Source organism: Ambystoma mexicanum, chromosome 3q, assembly GCF_040938575.1.
Source record: "Ambystoma mexicanum isolate Mex_15411 chromosome 3q, UKY_AmexF1_1, whole genome shotgun sequence".
In the NCBI taxonomy this organism is placed as follows: Eukaryota; Metazoa; Chordata; class Amphibia; order Caudata; family Ambystomatidae; genus Ambystoma; species Ambystoma mexicanum.
The window spans coordinates 23,176,333-23,201,517 of NC_090926.1; the positions used below are offsets into that span (position 1 = coordinate 23,176,333).

The 25,185-nt window shown below is 47.0% G+C and overlaps 1 protein-coding gene across 1 annotated transcript in view; it reads right to left on the reverse strand.

Annotated features, from left to right (window-relative positions):
• Window positions 1-17,259, reverse strand: part of TOMM22 (translocase of outer mitochondrial membrane 22) — a 43,422-nt gene extending 26,163 nt beyond the window's left edge. Inside the window, exon 1 of the mRNA XM_069652967.1 lies at window positions 17,057-17,259. Coding sequence (XP_069509068.1) covers window positions 17,057-17,155 — 99 coding nt within the window. The 5' untranslated portion in view covers window positions 17,156-17,259. The remainder of the gene's footprint in view (window positions 1-17,056) is intronic.
• Window positions 17,260-25,185: the final 7,926 nt, after the last annotated feature.

The window sequence follows — 25,185 nt, forward strand, 5'->3', positions numbered from 1 at the left end:
CTATGCCAAGGTTTTCGTAACTTCACTATACCATTGAATTGTCTCTCGCAGAATGAGATTTCTATTACTATCAAACATTAAAACAAGGTTGTTCCCAAGTAATTGATCATTGCTAAAGACCGGTTTTAAACTAGGCCAACCTGCAAAAAAACTATTCTAAAACAACCCATAAATAAATCCCTCCAAAAAAAAAAAATGAAGCCTTTCCCAAAGCATAGAAGAAACCAAAAGCAAACAAAAATATTAACTGCAAGCACCCTTACAAAAAGGTGGACACCAAGCAAGTCAATATATAAACCTAATAGGACAGCCCATTGAGATAGCTGTGGCTAAAAGTAGCCAATTAAAACCATTCAATATAATATGACAAGTGATTGAAAATGTCAAAGGCTAGTCAAACAAGAATAAAGTATTGCATCCATCCTCAGGTGCCAAAGGCGCCCCTCCATAACCATACGGTATCTTAGAATATTATTTTTAGGTTTGGCTCATAAATTGCCAGAATTGACCCTGCAAGCTAAATACACAACACTCTGCAGATGTACACTAACCACCTGTGCTATATTACTAGAATTGAAATATGTAGGTTAAGATCTCAACACACTCGAGTCTCTTGCTCCTTTAGTTACAAGGAAAGCGCATCCATGCACACTGCAAAACGCTTGGTTCACTGAATATTTGAGAAGTCTGGAGGACAATTCAAGCGGAAAGCTGAGCCTAAATGGGCCAAAACAAAGGAGGAGTCTGATCTTTGCTTAAAGAAGCTGTAGCTCATTACAAGAAATGCATTTTAAATGCCAAAAGATTTGTACTTTAATACATGTACTGCACAGGCAAAGAACAGCTGTTGTGAACTGTTCTCTGTGTAACATGAACTTGAGATACCTATTCACATTAACAATTTGCCTGATCCGACCATCGAGTGGTGTTCTTCCATTCAAAATAAACTTCATGGCAAAGACAAGGCACTTCGGGATAAATGCGATGTTAACCCTTCCTTTCTTGGGGTATCCTCTATTTTCACTGAAGGCACAGGTTATGCCCCTGCTGGGCCTCCTGTACTTTATTTCAAATATGTTCGTGAATATGAGGGTGCAGAAGCTCTGAAAATGTTAAAGCCTACCACCTGCTTCACAGACTTTTGTCCAGCTATTAAAATGAAGGAATGTGCTACTGTCCTCATTCCGGCGCTGTGTGCTTTTGTCAATTCTTCTTTTAGGAACAATGATGTTCCCCATTTGCTTAATACTTGTGTAACCACACTTTTGAAAAATCGTTTGCTAGATGCAACCAATCTGGTCAACTAGAGGCTGATCACCAACACACCATTTTTCAAAAACTCCTTAATCATCTTGCATACAAACAAATACAGAGTTATATTGATGGGCATGTTCTTCTCGGGTTACACCAGTCGGGCTACAGGAATCACACGGAAATAAAACAGCTATGCTAGATCGAGTCCGCTATGGTTCGGCTGTTAGATCTTGGCAGGTCTATTTCTTGAGTGGTCGGCTGCCTTTGATCTTGTAGATTTTGAGATCATGGGTGATAACTAATCATGGGAGCCAAATTCGGTCCGAAAGATACCAGATGGACAATTTCCTTTCTCAAGGATAGAACATTCAGGGTAATGTTGGAACAGTTTTCTTTTCCCGAACTTCCTCTTGATTGTGGTTATCCTCGGGGCCCCACTGCTTTTGAATATTTTTTTTATCTACTTTTAGATCAAGATTTAGCATTTGAGAATTCTGCGGATGACACTCAGATTTTACTGGAATTGTCAGGCAATTATGAAACTGATTCTGCAGCACTGAATCAGATTTTTTCAAAGGTTCAGTTGTGGATGAATGTTAATCCCATGTGTCTCAACAGTGGAAAAACTGAACTACTTTTATTTGCATCTGCTACTAGGGTAAGACTTTGAAGAAAATGATGACTCCCATTGTTGATAATTGCCCCATCAGGACCTTGCGCAAAGCTCAATCTCTTGGAGTCACTCCGGACATTCAAATGCCATTAGTTCATGCAGCTTCTAAAGACAGTTAAGTCCTTTGTTGCCTTGTCACGATAGAGCTACTGTTGCTAGGGCAATCGTCAACTCCAATATGGACTATGCAAATGCAATGCTTGGTGGAACTAACAAGAAAGAGCTAAAACGGGGCGTGGCCTAGAGCGCCATCGATGTGGTTGCTCTTTTAACAGCCTCTGTGGGAAGCCCGCTGCTCTGCAAAATTATGGCAGTCTCCAGGTCCGATTAGGACCCACAATCACAGCTGCCGCTCCCGGAACACCCCTAGCACACTCGGTGCTGAGATGCGAGGTCGCACTGCCTTCTGACCCACCGAATTCCGTAAGAGAAGTGGCGGCCCGCTGGTGCCAGCCACCTCCAAGATGGCGGGCAGGCGCTTCGGCAGGGGGGGGGGGGGGGTTTAAAGCAGGGGTGGAGAAGGCATGAGGGGCGAGTGAAGACTGGCACCCCCAGAACCGAGCACCATTACTTCTCCCCTGCGGCGCTGGAGGGAACGGGCGCCCCTGGATGGCGGGCGCAGGACCAGCAGAGGCGCTGCCCCCGCCCGCGACACGGTGAGCAGAGGAGGGCCTTGAGCACAGCGACCCGTCACTGCTCCCTCCCCCGCTCACCTGCCTGCTCGCTCACCCGGCCTGAATTCCCGGATCATCCCAAGCACACTCGGTGCTGGGATGCGCGGCCGCCTTTCCCTCTGAGCCGCTGGCACTCAAAAAGGACTAACTGCCCGCCGGCGATCTCCAGGTTGCCGGGCAGGAGCTTCGGCGGAGGGAGGAGGGGCGGAGAAGGCATGAGGAGAGAGTGAAGCCCGGCGCCCCAGGGACCCAGCACCATCACTTCTCCCCCGCATCCCCTGGATGGAGGAGGTCCCCATGCTCAGCGATCCCTCGCTGCTCCCTCTACCATCCGCCTGCTCGTCTGCCACTCGTCCAGCCTGAGCTCTTCTGAGCCCCATACCAAGGACTTCACAGCTCCCGCCTCCGAGTCTGCACACACGGCGTGCCAGACCCGCTCTACCTTTCATCCAGCGGATCCTGCCTGGGGTGGCGGGGGACATGTAGCCCCACTGAAGGTCCGGTGAGTTTTGCGGGGTGGAGCCTGGTGGAAGCTTGGTGAGTGCCACGAACAAGACATCACTCCCTGAAGCCTGGGTCCTGCTTGCACCCTGTGTCCCCTATTGGGCAAACATCCAAACCTGGTCTTTGATTGCTCCCCTTCCCCCCCGCCTGCCAGCTTCGGGCTGCACCTCATATGCCGCCTGGGTTCGGCCGACCCCCGCTGCTGACCCCCGTCGCCGGCTGCGACAAGCAACATTTGAGTCACCTGGGTGCGGCCTGGGGGCCCGCGCCTCTTGCCGTTGGGGCTGTGTCCTCCCTGATTTCTTTGGATTCCTTCCTGGGGCGCCCCGGCCCACTCCCTGAGAATCATTTACCATAACCTTCGCCCTGAAAACATCATGAGAACTCAACAAACTGCCTCGATAGGAGACTCCACCGTTGGTAATTGCGCTTAGCCCTCCACTCCGTCGGCAGGTCCTGAGAGCCTGTGATTGTGCGGTCCTGGCCTCTTGGGGGAATATGCCCCCTCCCGATACTGGAAGGCGTGATGACCAAGCAACTGAAATCCGGCAAGAATCCCGATATAGCCACAATGTTGATGTCCTCTGAAAGATCTAAAAACAAGACACCCAGGATTCCCCCCCCCCCCTTCAGGAGCCTCCAGAGGACAAGGGAACCCTGGCAACCAAGAATGACATTCGGGCATTTGTGGCGGATATTAAGTCCAAATTCAGGTCATGTATGACAGAACTATCTACTAAACTGGAAAATACCGACCGAAGAGTGGCAGAGGCCGAACAGAGATTGGGGGAGGTCGAAGACCGGACCCAAGACCAGGCTTACACCCTGGTGGAGGTTCAACGCACAGTCAAACTTCTCGAGAATAGGGCCGAGATACTTGAATTCAAGCAAGAGGACCCGGAGAATAGGGCCCGACGCAACAACCTACGCATTCGAGGGGTCCCGGCGTCGGTCCCTGATAAGAAATTGGCGGAATATGTGGGCGATTTCCTTCAGGCTCTTCTCCCAGACCTGGAAAAGTTGCAGCTCCTCCTGGACCACACGCATAGGCTGCGCCCTCAACGCGGAGTGGACTCAGACGGCCCGTCAGATGTCATCACCAGGGTGCACTTCTTCACCACAAAAGAAGCCGTCTCTGAAATCAGTCGCACCCGAGACGAAATATCCTTTCAGGGCTCACCTCTCCAAATTTATCAGGATCTATCGGCCCTCACTCTCCAGAAAAGATGAACTCTCTAACCCCTGGCGGTCTTCCTACAGGACCAACAAATCCGCTATGGATGGCTCTTCCCCACGGCCCTACCGTTCACGTATAAGGGAACCCAGAGGAGAATCAGCCACCTGGAGGATGCCGAGGAAATCATGAATCCATCCCCGCCCGAGTCCCAGTCCCCCCTGGCTCCTGAACACAGCACCGGCGCGGACCTCCCAGCGCCTCCTAAAGCTCAACAGAACTCTTGGTCAAAGGTCCCGAGGTTCAGAAGGAAGAGATAGCTGAAGGCGGGATCACGCCCAACCTTTTGGAAACTTGAAACCCCAAGCAGCGGGAGCCTGAGCTCTGGCCCCGGGAATCAGGGGCCTATCTTCTTCTACGTGGCCCAACCGAACTTCCTCCCCCTTAACACTTCTGGTTCTGCCGGCGGCCCACCTGAAGGCAAACTCGTCGCCCACGACCTCCAAAGATGGAACTCTACTAACTGAAGCAGCAGGCCCTACCCCACGGCCTATGCCCAATTCCGAGGTACTATCCACCTGTGTCCTTGGAATTCTTATCCCACAATTTTAGCCATGCTGGCTACTTTCAGTTATCTGGCCACGTTGGCCGGAGGAGGTGCCAGCCTAACAAAACTGGCCCCCTCCTCAGTTAAATCTCTGTCCTCCCGTTGGAGGCAGCGAAAAAAATTCAATGGCAGGCAAAGGCGCAGCTACATAATAGATGTGATGCTGGCTGATACATCTTCACCTCACCCCCCCCCCCCCCAAACACGGCGATACTCCCACCTCCTGTTCCTGAGCACCCCACTCTGAGGTTCATTTCTCTGAATGTTAACGGGTTAAATTCCCCAGCCAAACGCAAGTACATCTTGCTAAAACTTCAAAACGAAAACGCTGCAGTGGCCATGATTCAAGAAACACCTACTGCCAGAGGATTTTGGGCGCATTCAATCCCGGCTCTTTCCGAAGCAGTTCTGTGCATCGGGGAACACGAAAAAAGGAGGCACTGCAATTCTTTTGAAGAAGGGGCTGGACCCCTAGGTGCTAGATACTAAACTCTGCCCGGATGGCCGATTTGTGGTGGTGAAGTGTCTGCTGCTGGGTCAACTGTATTCCTTCATATCAGTATACGCCCCGAACACAGGTTAAGCTGCCTTCTACGAAGCGCTGAGCACATCACTCTCCCCCTTCGTGGAGGAGCAAATCATCATCGGCGGCGACTTCAATGAAGTTCCTGACCCCACGAAACACAAATCCCATCCGCCCTCATCCGGGGACTTCGCCACAGCATTAGCTCTTTTGCAGTTTTTCAGAACTCTGGATGTGGTTGATTCATGGAGGGTACTCCACCCCTCGGAAAGGGACTTCTTTTTCTCGCACGTCCACAGAACCCACTCCTGTATAGACCTTCTCTTGGTCTCTCCCCAAATTCTCTAATTTACCAATGACGTAACCATAGGCCCAAGAATCCTATCTGACCATGGCCCAATGACCCTAGAATTCCGAGTACATGAAGCACCGCGCCCAGCGCAATGCAGATGGACACTTTATGACCAAATGCTTAACGAGATGCCGCTCAGGGACACAATTGCATCTACAATTAGGAATTTCTTTAAAGAGAACCCTACTGCGGACACCTCTCCCGCCAACACCTGGGATGCCATGAAGGCGGTCGTACGTGGAGAATTGATAGCTCAAAGCGCAGCCTTTCACAAACTTAGGCGACAAACCCGTCTGGCCCTTGAAGACCTCTGGGAAGCGGAGAGGAGCCATAAAGAAAAAGGATGGTCCCCAAGAACACAATGTGCCGTTCGCACGGTGCAAAAGAAGATTGAAGCCCATTACGCCGAACACACGGCACATCAACTGGCAAAAGCCAAACAATTTTATTATGCAAAAAACAACAAAGCAAATAAGCTTCAGGTTGCCAAGCTGGCTAAAGCAAAACAGACCAACACGATCATCAGACTGCGGGATCCACAAGGCAGAACACAGTATGCCGAGCAGGACAAACACCGCTTGGCAGCAGATCATCTAACACAAGTAATGACCGCCCCGCCAAGGGACCCCAGAGAACAAAAGGAATACCTGAAATCAGCGACACTTCCCAATTACCGAGTGACGCCCGAGACATTTTGGATGCTCCAATTTCCAGTGAAGAGGTAGATGAGGCTATCAAATCTCTTAAACCCCGCGCCCTGATGGTTACTCAACCAGATTCTATAAGGTCGTCAGGCCCCAACTCCTCACCCCACTGGTGCAACTATTCAACTCCTTTAGAGACACGGGCATCATAACCCCCTCCATGCAGGAGTCAATCACAGTCCTCCTGCCTAAACCAGGAGGAGATCCAAGAAACCCAGCCTCATACAGACCTATTGCCCTACTCAATATTGATACTAATATCTACTCTAAAATATTAGCAACACGCCTGTCACATATCCTACCGGGCATAATCCAACCCGACCAGAGCAGCTTTTTTGAAGAACCGATCCACAGCCGACAACATTTGCAGGGCCCTGGACTTGGTGGACCTGGCTTCCCGAGACTCGCAGGGTTTGGTGCTCATGGCTTTAGACGCGACCAAAGCGTTTGACAGGGTGGATTGGACCTTCATGGAACTCACCCTGGAGGCGTTTGGATTTGGGCCGGACTTCCGCACTATGGTCTTGGCTAATTATAAAGCGCCCAAAACCCTGCTTAGAATTAATGGCAACCTCTCTGCCCCCATTACATTGACCTGCGGAACCAGACAGGGATGCCCGCTGTCGCCGCTCCTAGTTGCCCTGATCATGGAACCCTTTGCCCAACGGATTAGATGGAACAGCCTGATCAGGGGCTTTCGAGTTGGTCCCTCGCACCATAAATTAGCGCTCTATGCGGACAATGTCCTCTTAACCATCACGGACCGCCGCAGCTCCTTGACACAGGCTTTAGCGGAAATACATAGTTATGGTAGGGTCACAGGATTCACCATCAACTTCAACAAGTCAACGGCACTGGGGATAGTGATCACCCAGAGGGAGCGGGAGGTCTTGATTCCCATGTGTCCGATTCAATGGAAAAAAAAAAGTCGATCTCCTACCTGGGTGTCCAGGTCCCAGCCAACCCAAAGGACACCTATCACATGAACTTCCCCCACTCTTCAAAGAACTGGAAACAGCCCTGAAACGCTGGGCGACACAGGAAATCTCTCTAATAGGCCGGATCACAGCATGTAAAATGAACCTGCTCCCGAGATTCCTGTACGCATGCTCCGCCCTCCCTGTCGCGATTCCAACCCCGGCACTCCAAAAACTGCAGAGGAAGGTGTTCCAATTCATTTGGAAGGGGAAGAAGGCTAGAATCCCCAAAGCCACGATGCTAGGAAATGCAAAGCTTGGAGGCCTGGGGGTCCCAGACCTGCAGAACTACCAGACGGCAGCTCAACTATCCGGCATTCAAGCATGGCAAACACTCACCAATCGCTCCAGGTGGGTAGAGCTGGAACAATCATGCTTGGCTCTGCCCCTACGCTTTCTCCCCCATATTCCCCCAGCGACAAGGCAGCAATGGCATGAACTACTGTTGGCTACCAGATACATTGTGGTCATCTAGGACAGAACTCTGAGGCAAAATAAGATTCCAAGAGGGCTTAACACCTCATCTCCGGTGTTCCTAAACCCCGCCTTTTCACCGGGAACAGCTCCCCGGAATTTCAAAAATTGGACAGCGGGGGGGCTGGAGAACTTAGGACAACTCTTCGAGGGAGGACAACCGCATTCCTTTGAAGAATGCAAGGAACTCTTCCAACTGCAGGAACAAGACAGATTCACATACCTCCAACTAAGTCACTGGTGCTCCCACCTGCAGACATGCCAGGCAGTAACTCGCCCCCCCCACGGCCATAGAACTAACCCTCGGGGACCAACCAACCCAGGGCAGAATTTCCGTGCTATACAAACGCCTCCAGAGAGACTTTCTTGCCTCCAGGACCCAAGCTGTGGCACAATGAGAAGCAGACCTGGGCGACCCTGTGGAAGATCAGGCCTGGGTGGACGTCTGCATGCATTACAAACAGAGAATGCGCCTACAAGATCTTACTGCAATGGTACTATCCCCCTCTACGTCTCCACCATATGAGCCACACTTTGGATCTGACCTGTTGGAGGCAATGCGGACAGATAGGATCCTTCTTCCACATGTGGTGGACCTGCCCCAAAGTCCAAAGCTTCTGGAGTCAATGCTTAGGGGCCATTGCCGACATCACACAAACAATACTTCCCTTACACCCTGAGCCTCCCGATAACCGGGACTTACCCAAGAACAGGCCCTAAGGCCAAGCTCCTGTCCCAATGTTTACTGGCGGGGAGAATAGTGGTGGCCCGCACATGGAAATCTGCAGAGGGCCCCCTCCTTCCCCTCTGGTGGTTGAAGTTATGGGATGTGCTGATAGCAGAAAAAGTGACTGCAGCCAGAGCGGGCCTCCTCCACCGCTTTCGGAACATTTGGAACCCTGTTCTTGACTTCGATAGATTTTCCGGCCCTGACTTACAAACCCCAATTGGCCAGGAGGGTCCTGGAGGGCGAAGATGCCCCACAGGAGCAAGAATGAAGGAGGGGACCCTTGAAAGACTTGATAATCTTATGGGGGTGGGAAAAGTGGAAAGATGGACTTTACAAGCTTTACAATAATGCATTTTAATTATTGATAAATGTTGGTATTGTTTTTACCCTGCCTTGTTCAAAAATAAACACATTAAAAAAAAAAAAAGGAGCTAAAACGCTTGCAAGTGGTGAAGAATACTGCTGCCAGTTTGGTCACACAGTGTTTCACGTCACCAGCATATCTCACCTACGCTGAGAAAATGACACTGGCTACCTGTTGCAGCTGAAAAAAAAAAAAACAAAGTGCTTACTGTTCATGGCAGTGTCCATCAATATCTTCACTTTTTTTTTTATAAACCAGGCAGATAACTGCGATCATCTGATAAAGCACTGCTACAGATCCCACGCTTTAAGTTGGTACGCTTTGGTGGTCGCTCCTTTGACATTATAGCACCTACCTTATGGAATCAGCTCCCTACTGAACTTATTCTAACGTTCAAAAAGAGACGTATGACTTTGCTAATTCAATGACGTTTTCTTGGTTTGACTATCCCGATTATGGATTCTTGGCTTTCGTACTGACTAAGGATTCTTCTATGTTCTCTGCGCTACGGTGCCCTTTAAGTTGTTAGCGCATTATAAGTAGTAAATAGGCGTTCTAACTATATGCTTGCTCAGATAGGAAACTACCATGGTACAAAAGATCTCTTTAGCAAAACAAACATAAAATTAGTAAGGAGATTCCAGCAGTGGGCTAACGTGAAGAACAGTATTCTACCCTCGAAAGCAGTACTTCAGGCACATGTTTTACCATAGAGATTTGCTTTAGCAAAATTTGGTTGAAGAGTATGTTCAAGTCATTCAGGGGTAACTGGGGATTTACATACACAAAATACAGACATACATACATGGTCACAAAGGAGCACACAGACAGGTAATAAGCAGATACAGGGGAGGCATGGTGCCTCTTATAATGGGGAGAGTTCGAGTGGTATGATGCCTGGGTTTGAGAATGTTCCCAGAATCTGTCAAATATAGCCATACGGTGGACAAGTGTCAGGGGTAGGCAGTCTAGCCAGCTAAGAATGAGCTGTGACCGCAAACTATTAAGTGCTAGTGTGGTGGGGGAAAAAAAGAGGGAAAAGGCTGGTTAGAGGTGAGGGAAGGTGTAAGCAGTAAGGCTTGAGAGTAATCAAGAGGATAGGTGGGCTTTCAACTTTTTTTAATACATCAATGCGGACTGTGTTTCAAATTGTAGCGAATAGGGAGTTCCAAGAAAGCAGAGCAAGAAGAGTGAAATAGCAGAAGTGAAAGCAAGCACATGAGGGGCGAGGTGCCACAAGGGTGGTGGAGGAGGCAGAGTGAAGGCTGCGCAGGGGTTTTGTAGGGGGGTTGATAGAAGACGATCGATACAGCGGTGCCTTACCGTGGATAGATGGCCTTGTTTTGTATAGTTAGCCAGCCTGCCTACTGGTGATGGGAAGATGTAGTGGTGAAGCAAAGGTGCTCAAAGAGTGTCCTAGTAGCAAAGTTGATAATCTTGTCAACAGGATAGAATGCATACTTTAGAAGACCAAAAAGGATACTGGCAAAGTAGTTTAGTTATGAGAAGACAAAGTGGTTAGAATTTTTCGCAGTTTTGCCTGATATTTATTGCCGCTGTTGCAGTTTTAGAGATGAAGGTAGAGAATGTGTGATGGGTTGAAGACGACACCAAGGTTTTTAGCTGAAGAGTAGGGAGGAGTGCCTGATGGGAACTCGATAGGAGAAGAGAGCATTTGTCAGGAAATGAGAGCACCCGGGTTTTGAGAGCAGTTGAACATAAGAGTGTGAGGCCATTCAGTATTTAATAGCAGAGAGTCTAAGGTTTTGGTGGATTGGTCAATTTAGAGTTTAGGAGGGTGTTTGCAAAGAGTTGGTATGGACCCAAAGGAAGAGATACGTGCCCGAGAGCAGATGTATACAGTGTAAACCAGGGGGGGGGGCGTTGCAGAACACCAACCGCAAGAGGAGTGAGTTACGAGGTGGTCTTGTTCTAGGAAACAAAAATGTACTCGATCAGGGCAAGTGCTTGATCACAAATACCAAAGGAGGAGACAAAAGAGAGGACAATGGTATCAAAGGCAGCATATAAGTCGAGAACGTTTAGGATAGAGGATAGTTTGGAATGTTTAGCAGAGGCGATAAAGTTGGAGGCATTCATAAAAGCAGTTTCCGTGGAGTGGCAGGAGCTAAAACCAGCTTGGAAGGGGTCACGGAGGTTGTGTCAACAGAAATAGTAAGGCAGTTGAATACAACTCTTCAAAACCTTAAAGTAGTGAGGAAGAAGTGACAGTGTTCGATAGTTGGAGGGCAGGTTTAGATCAGCACCTTGCTTTTTCAGGAGAGGGATTACCATTGCCATTATGAAAGCAGAAAGAACGTAGGCGGAGTTGAAGGGCAAGTTGAAGAGATTATCGAGGTGGGAGGCCAAGAGAGGGACAATAGTTTGACAAACTGAGTAGCAAGAGGATCTGATAGCAGCGGAGGGGGTTAGCCTTCATCAACAGTGCAAAGACTTCCTCTGTGTTTGCATGACTGATGGCTGAGATGGAGGCAGTTAAAGATGGTGGAGTGAAAAAAGTAGGAGGGAGTAAGAGGAGGATGCAGAGAGATTCGAAGATTTTGGAAGCAAGCAAGCAGCAAGGTCACTAGATGAAAAAGTAGAGTTAATAGTTGTGGGTTTAGGAGGAGCGAGTTTAGGGTGCCTTGGAGTCAGCGAGGATGGTTGGAGTGCGTGTCAATTAGAGAAGGGTATATGTAAATCACTGTTTTAAATTAAATTGCGTTTTAGTTGAGTAACTTTTCAAACTATAAATATACTCCAATTAAACAAAACAATACTATTATAAATTATAAGCGATTATACGATTATTACTCAAATTCAAGGCCATACATATTATTACATCACATTCAATATAGATCTTTTTAAATAGAAAAAGACATTAGGGCACGTTATACCTAGACTGAACCATTTACATGTTTCAATTAAAATACAAACATGGAGGGAAATCTATTTACCAGGGTTGGGGGGGGCATTTCCTGTATAACCTGATAAACCCATAATAACTTTTTAAACTGATCCTGTGTTTTTATCCAATCCCACTCCAAGGCCTTGGGCTCTTATCTAGACATTATAACCATACTCCCAAGTGGGCTGACAATAATGTTGACAAAAATGTCACTATGTGTTAAACATGCCTATTGCTTGGTTATTACATATCATAGCTGCCCCCAATATCATCCTATATAATAAAAAGGCCAGATGTATGTTTGTCTGAAGCCGCCCTGCCTGCTTCACCAGTTACCACTGCTAGAGGGAGCTGTTGCCTTACGCATAAAACAATAAGACTTCAAGTTAATCGTCAAGGCGAACAAAATGTGAATTTCAACAATGGATACAATTAGCTGCAGAAAAGGTCCAAGACAGGGATACCACGTTAATAGCATACTTCAAGCTGCATACACTAAGAAAACGTATACTTAAAAATAGAAATTCATTTGATTAAGCACTAGTTCAACAAAATAAAGTACTTTGTATGTACTTATGTATTATGTAATTATTCATTGTAATATTTTTGGTATGTATCATCAATAATATTCTTCATGTACGTTTTAAACTTTGACTTCAATTTACCTTATTTTATGATTCCATGTCTAGTTCAAATCATGCTGCATGTGAATTGTATTACTGACATTCCTCAACATAATATATTTGCATCCAAAACCAGTTAGTGGAATCCAAGACAACGAGAAGCAGAAACAACAATTGGCCATATGTGCTATGTTGAACTCGACAGATTCTGTGCGATTTTGTTTGAGGTTACTACTCCTGCATGTAAAAGGAGCAGGTTCCTCTACAAACTTTTTTTTCTAACATACATTACGTTAAAATACATCACATAATATATTACACACGGAAAAGGTCTTCCTTTACGCACATTAGCCTGTGTACAGAGGCTTTTCCACTAGTCTGTAATAATGGACACCTAGATGTTGTGCAAGCCTTAATATAGAGTGATGCCCTTTTAATTAATACTGCAGTCTCCATCGATTTAAGGCCCAATTCGAGACGAATTACCTGAATAGGAATCTATTGCTCCCGTCCCAATATCTTTCTCCAGAAAAGTCCCTCCAGTATTTTCACCGAGGCCTCATGATGCTGGAGAGCAGCCTCTAAACCGTATGTCAGCATAGGCACCACGCATCGCTTTTACACCAGCCGTACCCCCCTCCAAGCTATAGCGGGTGGAATGTTACAAAACCTTAAGTGCCCCCATCAAATCTTCCTGTCAGTTCCCTACAGTCTCCCTTGTCCGATACCACGTAGCCCAGATAAGTGTAAGTGGGTACTCACTTGATTCTCCAGATGGGGGGTAGAAATGTGTGATTTAAAGCCCTTATTCCTGCAAAAGTTCATGAATTTTTATTCAAATGTATTCTGGAGGTCATTTTCCTGTGCAAAATCACACAGCTCAGCTACATTTCGGGAGATACCTGTTAATGTATGATCCAATAACAGGTCATCTGCATAGAGAAGCCAGGGGATATGCACTATTTTCGGAGGAAAGTTTTTAACCACCATAAGATATTCTGCAAAATCAGCCATATAAAGATTTTTTTTGTAATCTTTATTTGGCTGATAAATCCCTTTTAACACCATCAAGAGAAGTCTTGAGAGTCATGGGCAGAGAGTACAGTTGCAAGTCCCTGTGAGAGTGGGGAACGCTACCATCTGCTCAGTTGTTGTCACATGTCAGCCCTGCGTATGACTGGGGGGACCCAAGGATGAGGATGCTTTGGATTTAGCGGTGAAAGTTAGTAGTGGGAAGAGAAAATAGAAGCAGTCATGAAGTGGGCACTAGAAGGTGGAGAAGGCAATATCAGTGGAGGAACACTGAGGAGAAGGAGGAGAGTGAGAGTTGAAGGTCAGAGAGCATGGGTGGAATAGCAGAAGGTTTAAATGTTTTCTTCGAAATGGTAGTGGTAGGTGGGGAGGAATGGTTAAAAGGGAGGTAAGATAATGCTGATGGATACAATGGCGTGGTCCGAAAGAGATGGCATGACACTAATGTTAGTTGCTGAGAGAGAGTTAGAGATTAACATGAGGTCAAGAGAGTTGCAGACACAGTTAGTGGGCAGGTTATGAATAGCGTGGATAGTGTGTTCATTGAGAAAAATTGAAGGTCAGATTTTTGCTGAGTGTTAAGGAAGGAAGGCTTAAGTCACCTAAAAGAATGAGATGATGTAATGGGGAGGGAGAGAATCAAGGAGCTACCAGAGTTATTAAAAGAATGGTCCTGTGGGACCAGGTGGGAGATAGATACAAATGAAGTAAGTACAGTGAGGAAGAGCAATAGTTGAGAGTGTAAACTCAAATGAGGTAGGGGGGTGTAGCATTGAAAGGGAGAGGGAGATGTGAAGGCAGGAAGAATATAAGTGCCCGACACCACTGCGTTGCCCATCAGACGGGGAGAGAGAAGGAAAGTTTGAAATCATGAAGAGTTACCAGGGTAGCTTTGTCGGAGGGAGAGGTACAGGTTTCCTCACATGCAAACATCACATTTCACGCTACAATCATGCCAATACATCCAAAAAATAAAAAAAGAATGCAAGTCTGAAGATCTAAAACACATGTTTGTTTCCAGCACTAGTCGAGCGTGCCAACGATATTTGAAACCTCATTGCTATCTTCCAGCCGCCTGTGCCTCAGACAATTTCCAGGATATGTACAGGGCTGACTGGTGTCGTGATTGAATTGTTTAAAGGCACTTCAAAAGTCCAAAATCCCAGATGGTGGTTATCAAATTTTGTGGAATCTCTTATAACTACCAACTCAAGTTTCAGGCTACCAAGGGTCTCCGGCAAACACAGGAACCAGACCTCTCAATGCATATGCTTTGGATAGAATTTGTGTCTCCATTAATTGACAATTCTGTGAAACGTGATGCTACAAGTTTAAACTGAAACGAGTACACATCGGCGTAGAAGCTCAAAGAATTACTGGGATTAATTATACACCATCTTAGTTGTGGAAACTGGTCACAGTGCCGGACGAGTAGCATCCCCCGGGGGGCGTGCTACATTCTGCAACACAGACTACTGATCCTTTGTTATTCTGTGGAATCAGCCAAAAAGTCTTGCCTGTGCTTTACAAATGGAGACAAGCCAAAATCCCCTCTACTCAGGCCAAAATTGTCTTCAATAATCCAACCTGAATATCGCCAAGATTCTATCTGAAGATCCCACTGAACAAAGAGAGTTCAACATACTACGATGCCGCAAGGAGTATGGCACATAAATGGAACTTTACCAACTACCCTCCAATATAGAAAATAATGTGGAGCATAAGACCTGAAGCAGATACACAAAGAATGGATGTAACACAAAGAATGGATGTAACTGGACTGGGAGAAGGACTGACGAATGAGCTTCCTGCAATGTCCGTCTCTCATCAACCAAAGCCATACCAAAGCAAAACAAATACCCCTAACTTAACAACGGCTAATCATCTTGCCAATGGGTGAGATTACTTGGAAATGGAAACCTGCAGGATTAACTCTGAGTGCCCTTGCAACATATTTACACCCCCAAAAAGTTGTCTTGTGAAGAGAGCAGATACGCCAGACAAGAGAGGTGGCAACAAATCCTTTGCCGCCCGCCAACCCCCAAAAACAAGTATAGTTCTGGCACATTCTGCCTGACAAGCGAGAAAACAAAAATGTAACATTCGCTGAACTGTCAGAACGAAGGAATTTAAAATGTACCTCTTTTTCTTAGTATGCAAAATACTAAGAAAACTGTAATGCCCACCAGTGCTAAAATAGACCACCAAATGCTGTGTAGAGTCCCAAGAGCTACATCTAAAACTCATCAAGAAAAGCAAATTAACCACTTTGTACTTAAGAGTTGCTATTCGTGGCACAGTTCAGGTCTACTGTAATATAAGATATGTGGATATGCAATGAAAAAAAAAAATCAATTGATCGCTTTTCTATTACAAAGTATTTTAGCATACGACTCAGATATATGGATGCTGTTTCTGGTAAGAATTATGAACGGAGAAATGCAAAATAAAATCAGAAGAGGTACCTTATATATGTTAGCATGCCCACACCTGGACGGATTTCTGGACACTAGCCTGCGCCGCATCTAGAGGTGTGAGTGTTGGCATGACCACACCTGGACGGAGTCCTAAACATTGGCCTGCCCCGCGTCTAGATGGGAATGTGAGGGCCAACTAGTGCCACACTCAGACAGAACTGAAAATGTTAGCATGGTAAAGGTCAGTTAACCCACTAACCAATATAAGCTCAAACTCTGCATACTTATCTCACTCAAAAATTCACACAACCATCTCTCGCACAAGCCGCACGCATTTCACAACACTGCAACAACACATAAGCCGGAACAACAGCGCATGCGGACTGACTCCGATCCGATACCTGCACCAAAGCTCTGCACCCGGTGTATACCGAGTTGAAGCTGCCAACAGAACACCACTCCTCTCACTATCCTACTCCCTTCTTCACCTTACTAACCCATCCCACCTTTATCGTTTATAGATCCGCCTGAGCGCCTGGGGACCAATTCCGTTGGCGACGGTGCGTGGTACAAATACCTTTAACATTTAACACTAAGCGCCCGGACCCTTTTTTCTAAGGTCAAAGCAAAACGTCACGTTTCTCTCGGGAAAAACTGGAGGGTTCCTTTACCAATGTGGTTCTATTAGTACAATCCCTTTGTTTATACCTACAGGGTAAGGTAATCCGCAAGCTTTACTGCGATTAAAACCCACCACTCGTAGGCTGAACACAGATCTGCAGTAGATGACATATAGTAACGGCAAATGTGCTACCGGTACTATAGTCTACTACACGTTACAATCGAATCTCTAGCATGTGAATGTTGGTTACATTCAGATTTCTCTGCAGCGGGTGCATTGGTCGCCTGATGTCTTTTATAATGGAAAGAGAACTCGAGACCCCAAAACGTTACACAAGCAGCAGACAGTGACAGACCACTAATGCTGGACGTAATTCCTGTCAAATCACAGACACCCCAAGCTTGGCGTGAGAGTCAGGCTCATTTTTGTGTAACATCACCCCACCTCGTCGTCATCGTCGTCCAGCTCGTCCTCGGGTGGTTGCACAGCCCGAGGACTCAGCGATTCATGTGGGGCTCCAGGCGACTGTGCAAAAACATCCATAGCAGTTTCTGGGAATGTGTGTGAGGCAGCTCAGGGTCAACGGAAGCGTGTCATTCCGGAAGTAATAGTACAGCCAGAGTTCATCGCGTGAGTGAGAGGCCATCTTGAATAGGTGTCATCTGAAGGATTTTTGTAGTCGCACAATACACTTTGGTCTGTGACGGTGTGACCACTGGAGTTTTTTTTTAGGGATTAATACTTACCGGCAACTTTGGGGGAAAAATATTTTATTAAAGATCTTATTATGTCAATTGTATTTTAGCATAATCGGCACCAAAATCCTTTTCCCTATTATTGTCTCATGACATTTGCGAAAGGTACGTAAAGGTTTTTATGCCGAATAAAAGTTTGATTGGTAACCGTCATGATTCCTAGTCTCCATCTTCCTCCTCACAGTGCATACTTAATTTAAGCCCCTGCCTCCACGATAACCCTTCTTCTATGTTGCTTCTTCCTCTTGTCCTGCCTCTTTTACTGCATCACATACCTGCCTAACCTCTAGGTTTTCCCTGGAGACTGAGGTTTTTTAGCTAGGTCTCTGGGGAAGACATAGCTCTCAACTCACACACTTTTGGTGGGTGTCACCCACCTTGTAAAGAGCTGACTCCCCCGCCAAGCCTCCTGCACGGCCATTCATTTCAATGGGCTCCCACCGGCCAAAAACAAAATCTAGTGTTTTCACCCACCTTTGCGACAGAAATGGTTGAGAGCTATGGGGGAAGACCCTGCAATCTCTGGGTTTTCGTTGCAGTTTCAGGGTTCGGTCCAATCTTCCATCCGATTGGCTGCAAAAGTCAGCTGCCAGTAGCCAATCGGGTGTAGGTGTGGACGGGACCCTGAAATGGCGCAAATGTTCCTCCCTGCGCACTACATAAGCCTGTTGCTGGCAGGCAGCTTTTACTCATTTCTTTTTTTCATCCTTGCAGGACAGTGATCGTGTAGCGTTTGCAGAAAATTGGCAAAAAGAATGCAGACTGGAGCAAAATAATCGTAGAATTCTGCTTTCAATCCGGTGTCATTATTGACACCGGATTGAAAGCAGTATTACCGTGTTTATTTTCCTTAAGCTTTCATTCCTTTTGGCCAGTTTGCCTTTTTTTAGTCGCCCTTCAATGCAAACGCTAAATACTGCTTTCAATCCGGTGTCATTAATGTACATGTTGGACATACCTGTATGGATACGCTGATGCACATAAACTGTAAGGAATGCCAACACAAACATGAATACAGGTACCACAATGAAACATGTTTGATCCATAATCAATGTCATATCACATCTGTGAGAAACCTGAAGGTGTCTCACCCGCTAGTCCCTGGGGATCTGTCATCCAGGTGGCCAGGAGACGGCCATTGCTTTTGGATCCAGTTCCTGTGGCAGTGCGGGAGAACCACCTGGATGAAGGGTATCCCCTTACCTATAACACCTTTTCCCCATTCTACCAGGAAGGATACTTAGGAACTCAAACCCCAAGGCCCCTTTCATGAAAAATGTCTCACGGACAGCTCACTGTGAGAGAAAACAGACTAACACCGAGTCGTATACATGACATGTCGCAACAGAATGGTCAGGCAGAGTCAGGCAATTACTGATCATTACACACACCTGACTTCCATCACACTTCCCCACATGGATAAAAGGCAGAGCAGGAAGCACACTCTGAGCAAGGCAAAGCACACAAGGAAGCAGCAGTTCCAAGATGGCAGTTTAATACGAGGAGAAAGACAGCAAGACCAGAGAGTCTTGCAAAGAGGGAAGTGCCCTTGACCTTTTCCCACAAGCCTTCGAGAATAAGAAACATAAGACCTGGAATTAAACCTGAAGAAACCTGCACTGTGTGTCAGAGGTACCTGGGGCTCTCCTGTGTCGATAGCCAAGGTGGGGAGAAGAGTTTGCCACTGTGGTACTGTCGTTGGCTCCTACAACAAAGCAGCACAAGTAAAGTCAGCAGAGTCGGTGAGTCAGGGAGCCTGATAGCAGACCGGTCTGTGTTAGAACCAAGGTTGCAAGCAACATTGTATGGAGAAATCTAAAGAGAACAGTGTATGAAGCGTATGTGATGAGAGATGCAAATATAATTGAACATAAAAAGGAGTGACTGAACTTTTGAAGCCAAGATAGATACTGTATACAGAGTGGTCTGCCACCATGTGGGTGCTCATTCGAAGGTCTCTGTTAGGTATCCAACTGAGAGGTGGCAAATGTAAAAAGGAATTGTGCAGTCGAAGTGGTCCTGCAACGGTTCAAGCTAAACCCTGTGCACATTCAAAAGTCTTTGATAGTTGATACAAACTGAAATTGGTCTGAGCCTGGCCGAGGGAGACTAATTGTGTAAGAGGAAGGATCTGATCCAGGCTTAGGTGGAGGGGGGTCTGAGGTGAACCATGAGTCACCGGAGAAAGAATATTCTCTGAACATTGGAGAAGGGGTGTTAGGGAGAATTCTCATTCATGGCCAATTTCCCTCACCTAGTGAGTCCCCCAGCAGCTTTGCTGGACTTCTGGAGTTTATTTCTTTTCCACTTGGTAAGAATGTGAGCTTTTCCCCCACTCTTACCTATGTTTTGCCATGTGTATTTCTCTGTTTTTATGATTGTGGACGCTGAAGTACACCACTTCAGTAGCCCCCTTCTTTCTGTGTGTCACCAGCACCTTCAGTGCCATGGCACAGGGTTGTCTTTGAGACTTCCCCCGACTCCATTTCTGAGGCTGACTACCGTCCCCCAGAAAAGGGTAAAGTTGCCATTAACTTTACTTAGTCAATCTACCACAGATCCAGTACACCCCATCTTCCATGGAGTACTGGAAAGGGTTAATTTGTATCCCTTTTTATCTGTACCTCCTAGAGCATTGTTTCGCTCTTAACATTTAGACTTGGCTGGTGGCAGTGGTATCTACCCTAACTTTCCTACCACAATTATATTAGATAAATGTGGTATTGTTCTTGGCTATTATATTAGCCTCGAACATAAACCTGCTGGACCAAATTGTCTTTCTTTTGGTTCCGGTTGGGTTTATTCGCCATTTCTTTTTGTTAAAGTCCTTCTTGTGTTTTACTTTGCGCGGCAAACTAGGTTTGCCTTCTTTCTTCACCGTCTTTTGGCGGGCTTCTGCTCAGAAGCCCTCCACCAAGCGCCTGGGTGTCTAGGTGGGCTGAATGTGAGGGAGGGGTGTAGGCACCCGCTGCAGAGGGTACCCTAGGAAACCCGAGTCACACTTTGCCATGATTGGCTGAGGTGGTTGTCCGAGCTGGACAAGCCCCCTGCTGAGGGATTGACAGCCAGGCTGTGTGAATGGGGGTTTTGCGCATAAAAGGCAGGTCTCTTGGGCTAGAAGTCAGAGAGTCGCCACTGGAACTACAAGGAACCGAAGAGAAGCGGAGAGAACGATGGCTGCTGCAACTATCCCGTCCCGGTGAAGCCCTGCTGCAGTCCTGAGCTATCTACCCTTCAACGACTAAGAGGCGATCCAGTCTTCCCTTGAGCCTGGTGGGGATAACCAGCTCATCTTCCTCAGCCAGAGGATCCTCTTCCTTGGTCGAAATCGCTGCACACAGCTGTAGTGGTCCGCATAGCCATTTGAAGAGCCTCTCCTGTTTTTAAGGAGTGCACCTTTTATTCGTTGTCGCTGCTGCCGGCTTCATCCCTGTGTGGTGCAGACCCCCTTCAGACGTCCTCCTTCACAATGAAGCTCCAGGAATCGTGGGTCTGCGGGAAACCAACAGGAACAACTGCCAGGGCACCAGCTGCACCATTGGAATAAGGTACTGTGTTCTGCTTGAGGAAATTGGGTGAACCCCTTTTCTTCATTTCCAAGGTTTGCCCTTGTCTTCCCTCCTTCTTATAACTTTTGTTTCCGAACATTGACAATATCGAAGTACTCTTGGCTAGGTTGAATCGTCAACTATATGACTGTGTGATCTTCGGCAACAGGCCCCCGGTGTCACTTGACCCTGGCTCCGGCCCTTGACTTTTGAACTCTTGTCTCCGAGTGTTTATCAATTCTGTCTGCCTAACCAAAATATTGCCTGTGATTTTTGGCCCGGTAGCATTTCATGTCAAGGATACGCGTTTATTTAGTAGACCGAACTGTCAAAAAGTGATCGCAATCGTATTCACGGTAACGTGTTTGTTCATAACACCGGTTCATTCAAACGCAGGGTACTTACCTTGAGACATACTGTACACAGTGAATTGGTTAGTTGTAGTATATTTGACATGTGGTTTGTGTTTAAGTTTAATAGAAGTGTTGTGTTTATAACAAATGGTTTAAAAATAAATGTACTTATATGTTTCTACCCTAAACCTTGAGTCAGTGTTTGCTTGAGTCACAGTAATTGTGGTCCCTTTGTGTAATCTCTGCTACTGCTCATATACTCGAGATAAGCCTGGCTGCTCCGCCACTGCTACCACTCTGACATAGTAGTACAGGCTTGTACCAAAGGTAAAACTTGGATTGCCACCTGGGGTCCTAATTGTGTGTAGTGGTCCCTAAGGGCACTGCACGGGATTCTGCCTAACACAGGGATCTGAGCCCGGAAGAGGGGGATCCAAAGTAACAAGTTTTGTATATAAGGGATCTGAACCCGGCTGAGGGGGAGCCAGGTGTCAAACTGTGCGTAGACTATGTATACCTCCGTCCCAAGGCACCAGTCAGAGACATATGCTATGAACACTCACTGACCGGTTATTGAGGCCACAGGTGGCTGGAACAAACACAGCGACCCCAGGTAGCTGTAATGGAAAACAGGAGGTTAACAGTACAATCATGAATACAATTTATTGTGTTGCAAGAGAAGTGAAATGGGGACCAAACACCTACCAGTTGATATGCTGGGGAAGATGTAACAGGGAGGTGAGAGCAGGTAGAGATCTAATTCCCCCTTCTGGGCCGGTGTAGTGAGAGGAGTCTGCAGGGGTCTGGCAGTGGATTCCCATGATACTGGGTGGCACTTAACATGGAGCAAGACTGAACCCGGAGGTTAACCCCTGGAAAAGCTATGTATGGAGCAAGTCAGCATTCCAGAAGCAGTCCAGAGTTCATAAGCCAGGGTCAAGGAACGTTAGCAAACCAAAGCACATATCACAAGGAGAAGGCACAATGCAGTCCGAGGTCCGTTCCGAGTCCGTAGCAGTTCGAGTAGGCAAAACAAGGGCAGTCGACGTATCCGTGGGTTAGACAAAAGAAGTCCGTGAAGCAAAAACCGTGGTCAGTGTCTTTCAATCTGTAGTCTGTGATACTGAAGCGAACGCTGCATGCTGAGTGAAAACACAGCTGAGAAGCGTTAGATGCCAGCTCCCAGAGTGCATTTAAACTGTTACCAGGGTAACGTGATGAGGTGATTTGTTGCGTAGCACGTGATCGCGTTGTCACAGGTTTCCCCCCTTCTCACCTGTCTATGTTGCCTAATGTCCTCCTTAGGTGGAGTCTTCTTTCGTATGGTTCGGGACTTAAATAAGCCTGCACGGCCGTCCTCGGCTTCCAGATTATGTTCAGCTTCGATGTCCAGGATCACGGGAAACTCCAGGAGAATTCAAGAAGGTGTTGGGGGCGCGCGGAAGCGGCACAGGGGTTCCGGGAAGTAGAAAAGAGGGAAAAAGTCAGAAGAAGGGAATCCAGGGGCCAGGGGTTAGCAAGTAGCACTAGAGAAGGTTCGAAACACACGTCCGATCACAGCTAGTAGCAGCGGTGAGACACGCGGGCCCGCGGGGGTGTGGCTTCTTTATAGAGGATGCTGCGTAGAACATGAAGACTGGCGAGCAGCGTGCTGAGCTTGCCGCCATGTTGGTAGTGTTATGGAGTGTAAGGCCCGACGTGACAGGTACCAGGAAGCCCAGAAGGGGCGAGTTCGATGGTTCATGACAGCATGCCTCCTCCGGAAACTCGTTCCATCGGGTTTGCCCGGGTGTATGCGATGGAACCTTCTGAGTAGCCTGGGGGTATTTAGATTTGAGATTGGTTCTCAAGTGCGTTCACTGGGGGGATATCCTTTCCACTCCACCAGGTACTGGAGTTTGCCACGTCTATATCTAGAAACGCAAATCCTGGAGACCTCATACTCCAGTTGGTCATTGATGAGTACTGGTTTGGGCCGAAGGTTAGTTCGAGAGGTCTGAACATATGGCTTTATTAAGGACGTGTGAAAGACTGGGTGGATTTTCTTCCAGGAGTCTGGAAGCTTGAGTCGGTAGGCCACTGGGTTGATGATTTCCTTTATAAGGAATGGCCCATAATATAGAGGAGCCAATTTATTTGGTCGCAAATGCCGTGGTAGCAGTTTCGAGGACAGCCAAACCTTATCCCCTATTGTGTAGGAGGGGCTTGGTCTTCGTTTGGTCTGGGTCTTGGCCTTTTCTAATTGTTCTTTGGCTTCTCTTTGAACATTAATGAGCATTTCAATCCAGGAATCGACTGTTGGAACTGGTGTAGGATGAGGAAGGATGGAGGGTAGAACCGAAGGGTGGAATCCTTGGCTACAGAAAAAAGGACTGGTCTTAATAGCAGAGTGGTCCGAATTATTATAGGCAAATTCTGCCACTGGTATTAAGAGGGACCAATCGTCCTGGACCTTGGTAGCGAAGCAACGGAGGTATTGTTCCAAGGTTTGGTTTACGCGCTCTGTGGCTCCGTTGGTTTGGGGATGATATCCTGAGGAAAGAGCGCGTTGGATTCCTAGTATTTGGCAAAGATGTTTCCAGAACTGAGAAATGTATTGGGGCCCTCTGTCTGATATGATCTTGGAAGGAAGTCCATGCAGTCGGAATATGTGTTCCAGGAAAATTCCAGCAAGTTCTGACGAGGATGGCAGTTTAAACAGAGGTGTAAAATGGGCCACATGGGTGAACAAATCAATGGTGACCATGATGGTTGTGTATCCCCTGGAAGGTGGTAATTCCACAATGAAGTCTGTTGCTATGAATTCCCAAGGCCTTGGTGGAAGTGGAGGTTGCTGCAATAGACCCGCTGGTCTCTTGTTGTCATGTTTGTTTTGATTACAGACAGAGCATGCCTGGATATACCTTTGTACATCAGTTTTCACTACAGGCCACCAAAATTGCCTTTGTATTAATCGGAGGGTATTGGTAATACCACGATGCCCGGAGTAAAGAGTATCGTGACAGAGATTTATTATCCTTTCCTGTAGTTTTTGTGTTGGGATGACCAAGGCATTGTGTTTGAACAAGTATTCATCTTTGGTCTTCAGTTTCCACTGGTTCCTGGCCTAGATACCTTTCCAGAGTTCCGAGGATTGAGTCTGACTGCGGACTTCATCTAGGAGGCTGGTCGCCTGGGCTACAATTATTGTGTGGGGAAACATCTTGGGAAATGCTCGGTCATCAGGAGGTTCATAGTCAGGGCGCCGAGACAAGGCGTCAGCAATTACGTTTTGTGTTCCCGGAACATGGTGAATTTGGAACTGGTATTGAGCAAAGAAGAACACCCAAAGGGCCTGATGGCTGTTCCTGCATTCCAGGGCCTGTAACACTTGGAGATTTTGATGGTCCGTTCGAACCTGGAAGGATGTTTAGCTCCTAGAAGTAAATGACGCCACTCGGTGAAGGCTTGACGGATGGCTAGAAGTTCCTTTTCTAAGACTGAGTAATGAGTTTCACTGGAGGTCAATGTCCGTGAAAGATAGGATGTTCCAGCCCGTCATCTAGCTCCTGTTTCAGAACTGCTCCGATGGCATAGTTAGAGGCATCTGTTTCCACTAGGAATGGTCGATTTATATCAGGTTGAACCAGGATGGGGACTTGTGTAAATTCTGTTTTTAGGTGTTGGAACGTCTTCTCCTGGGCTGGGGTCCAACGATAGGGAGTATCTTTCTTCAACAAGGAGATGATCGGTTGGACAATCTTGGAGAAGGATGGTATAAACGTCCGATAGAAATTGGCCAAGCCCAGGAAAGATTGGATCTGTTTTACGAAGGTCGGAGTTGGCCAGGATAGTATGGCTTTAACCTTGGATTGATCCATGCCTATGCCATCTAGGCTAAGGACAAATCCTAGATAGTGAACAGTGGAGACATGAAA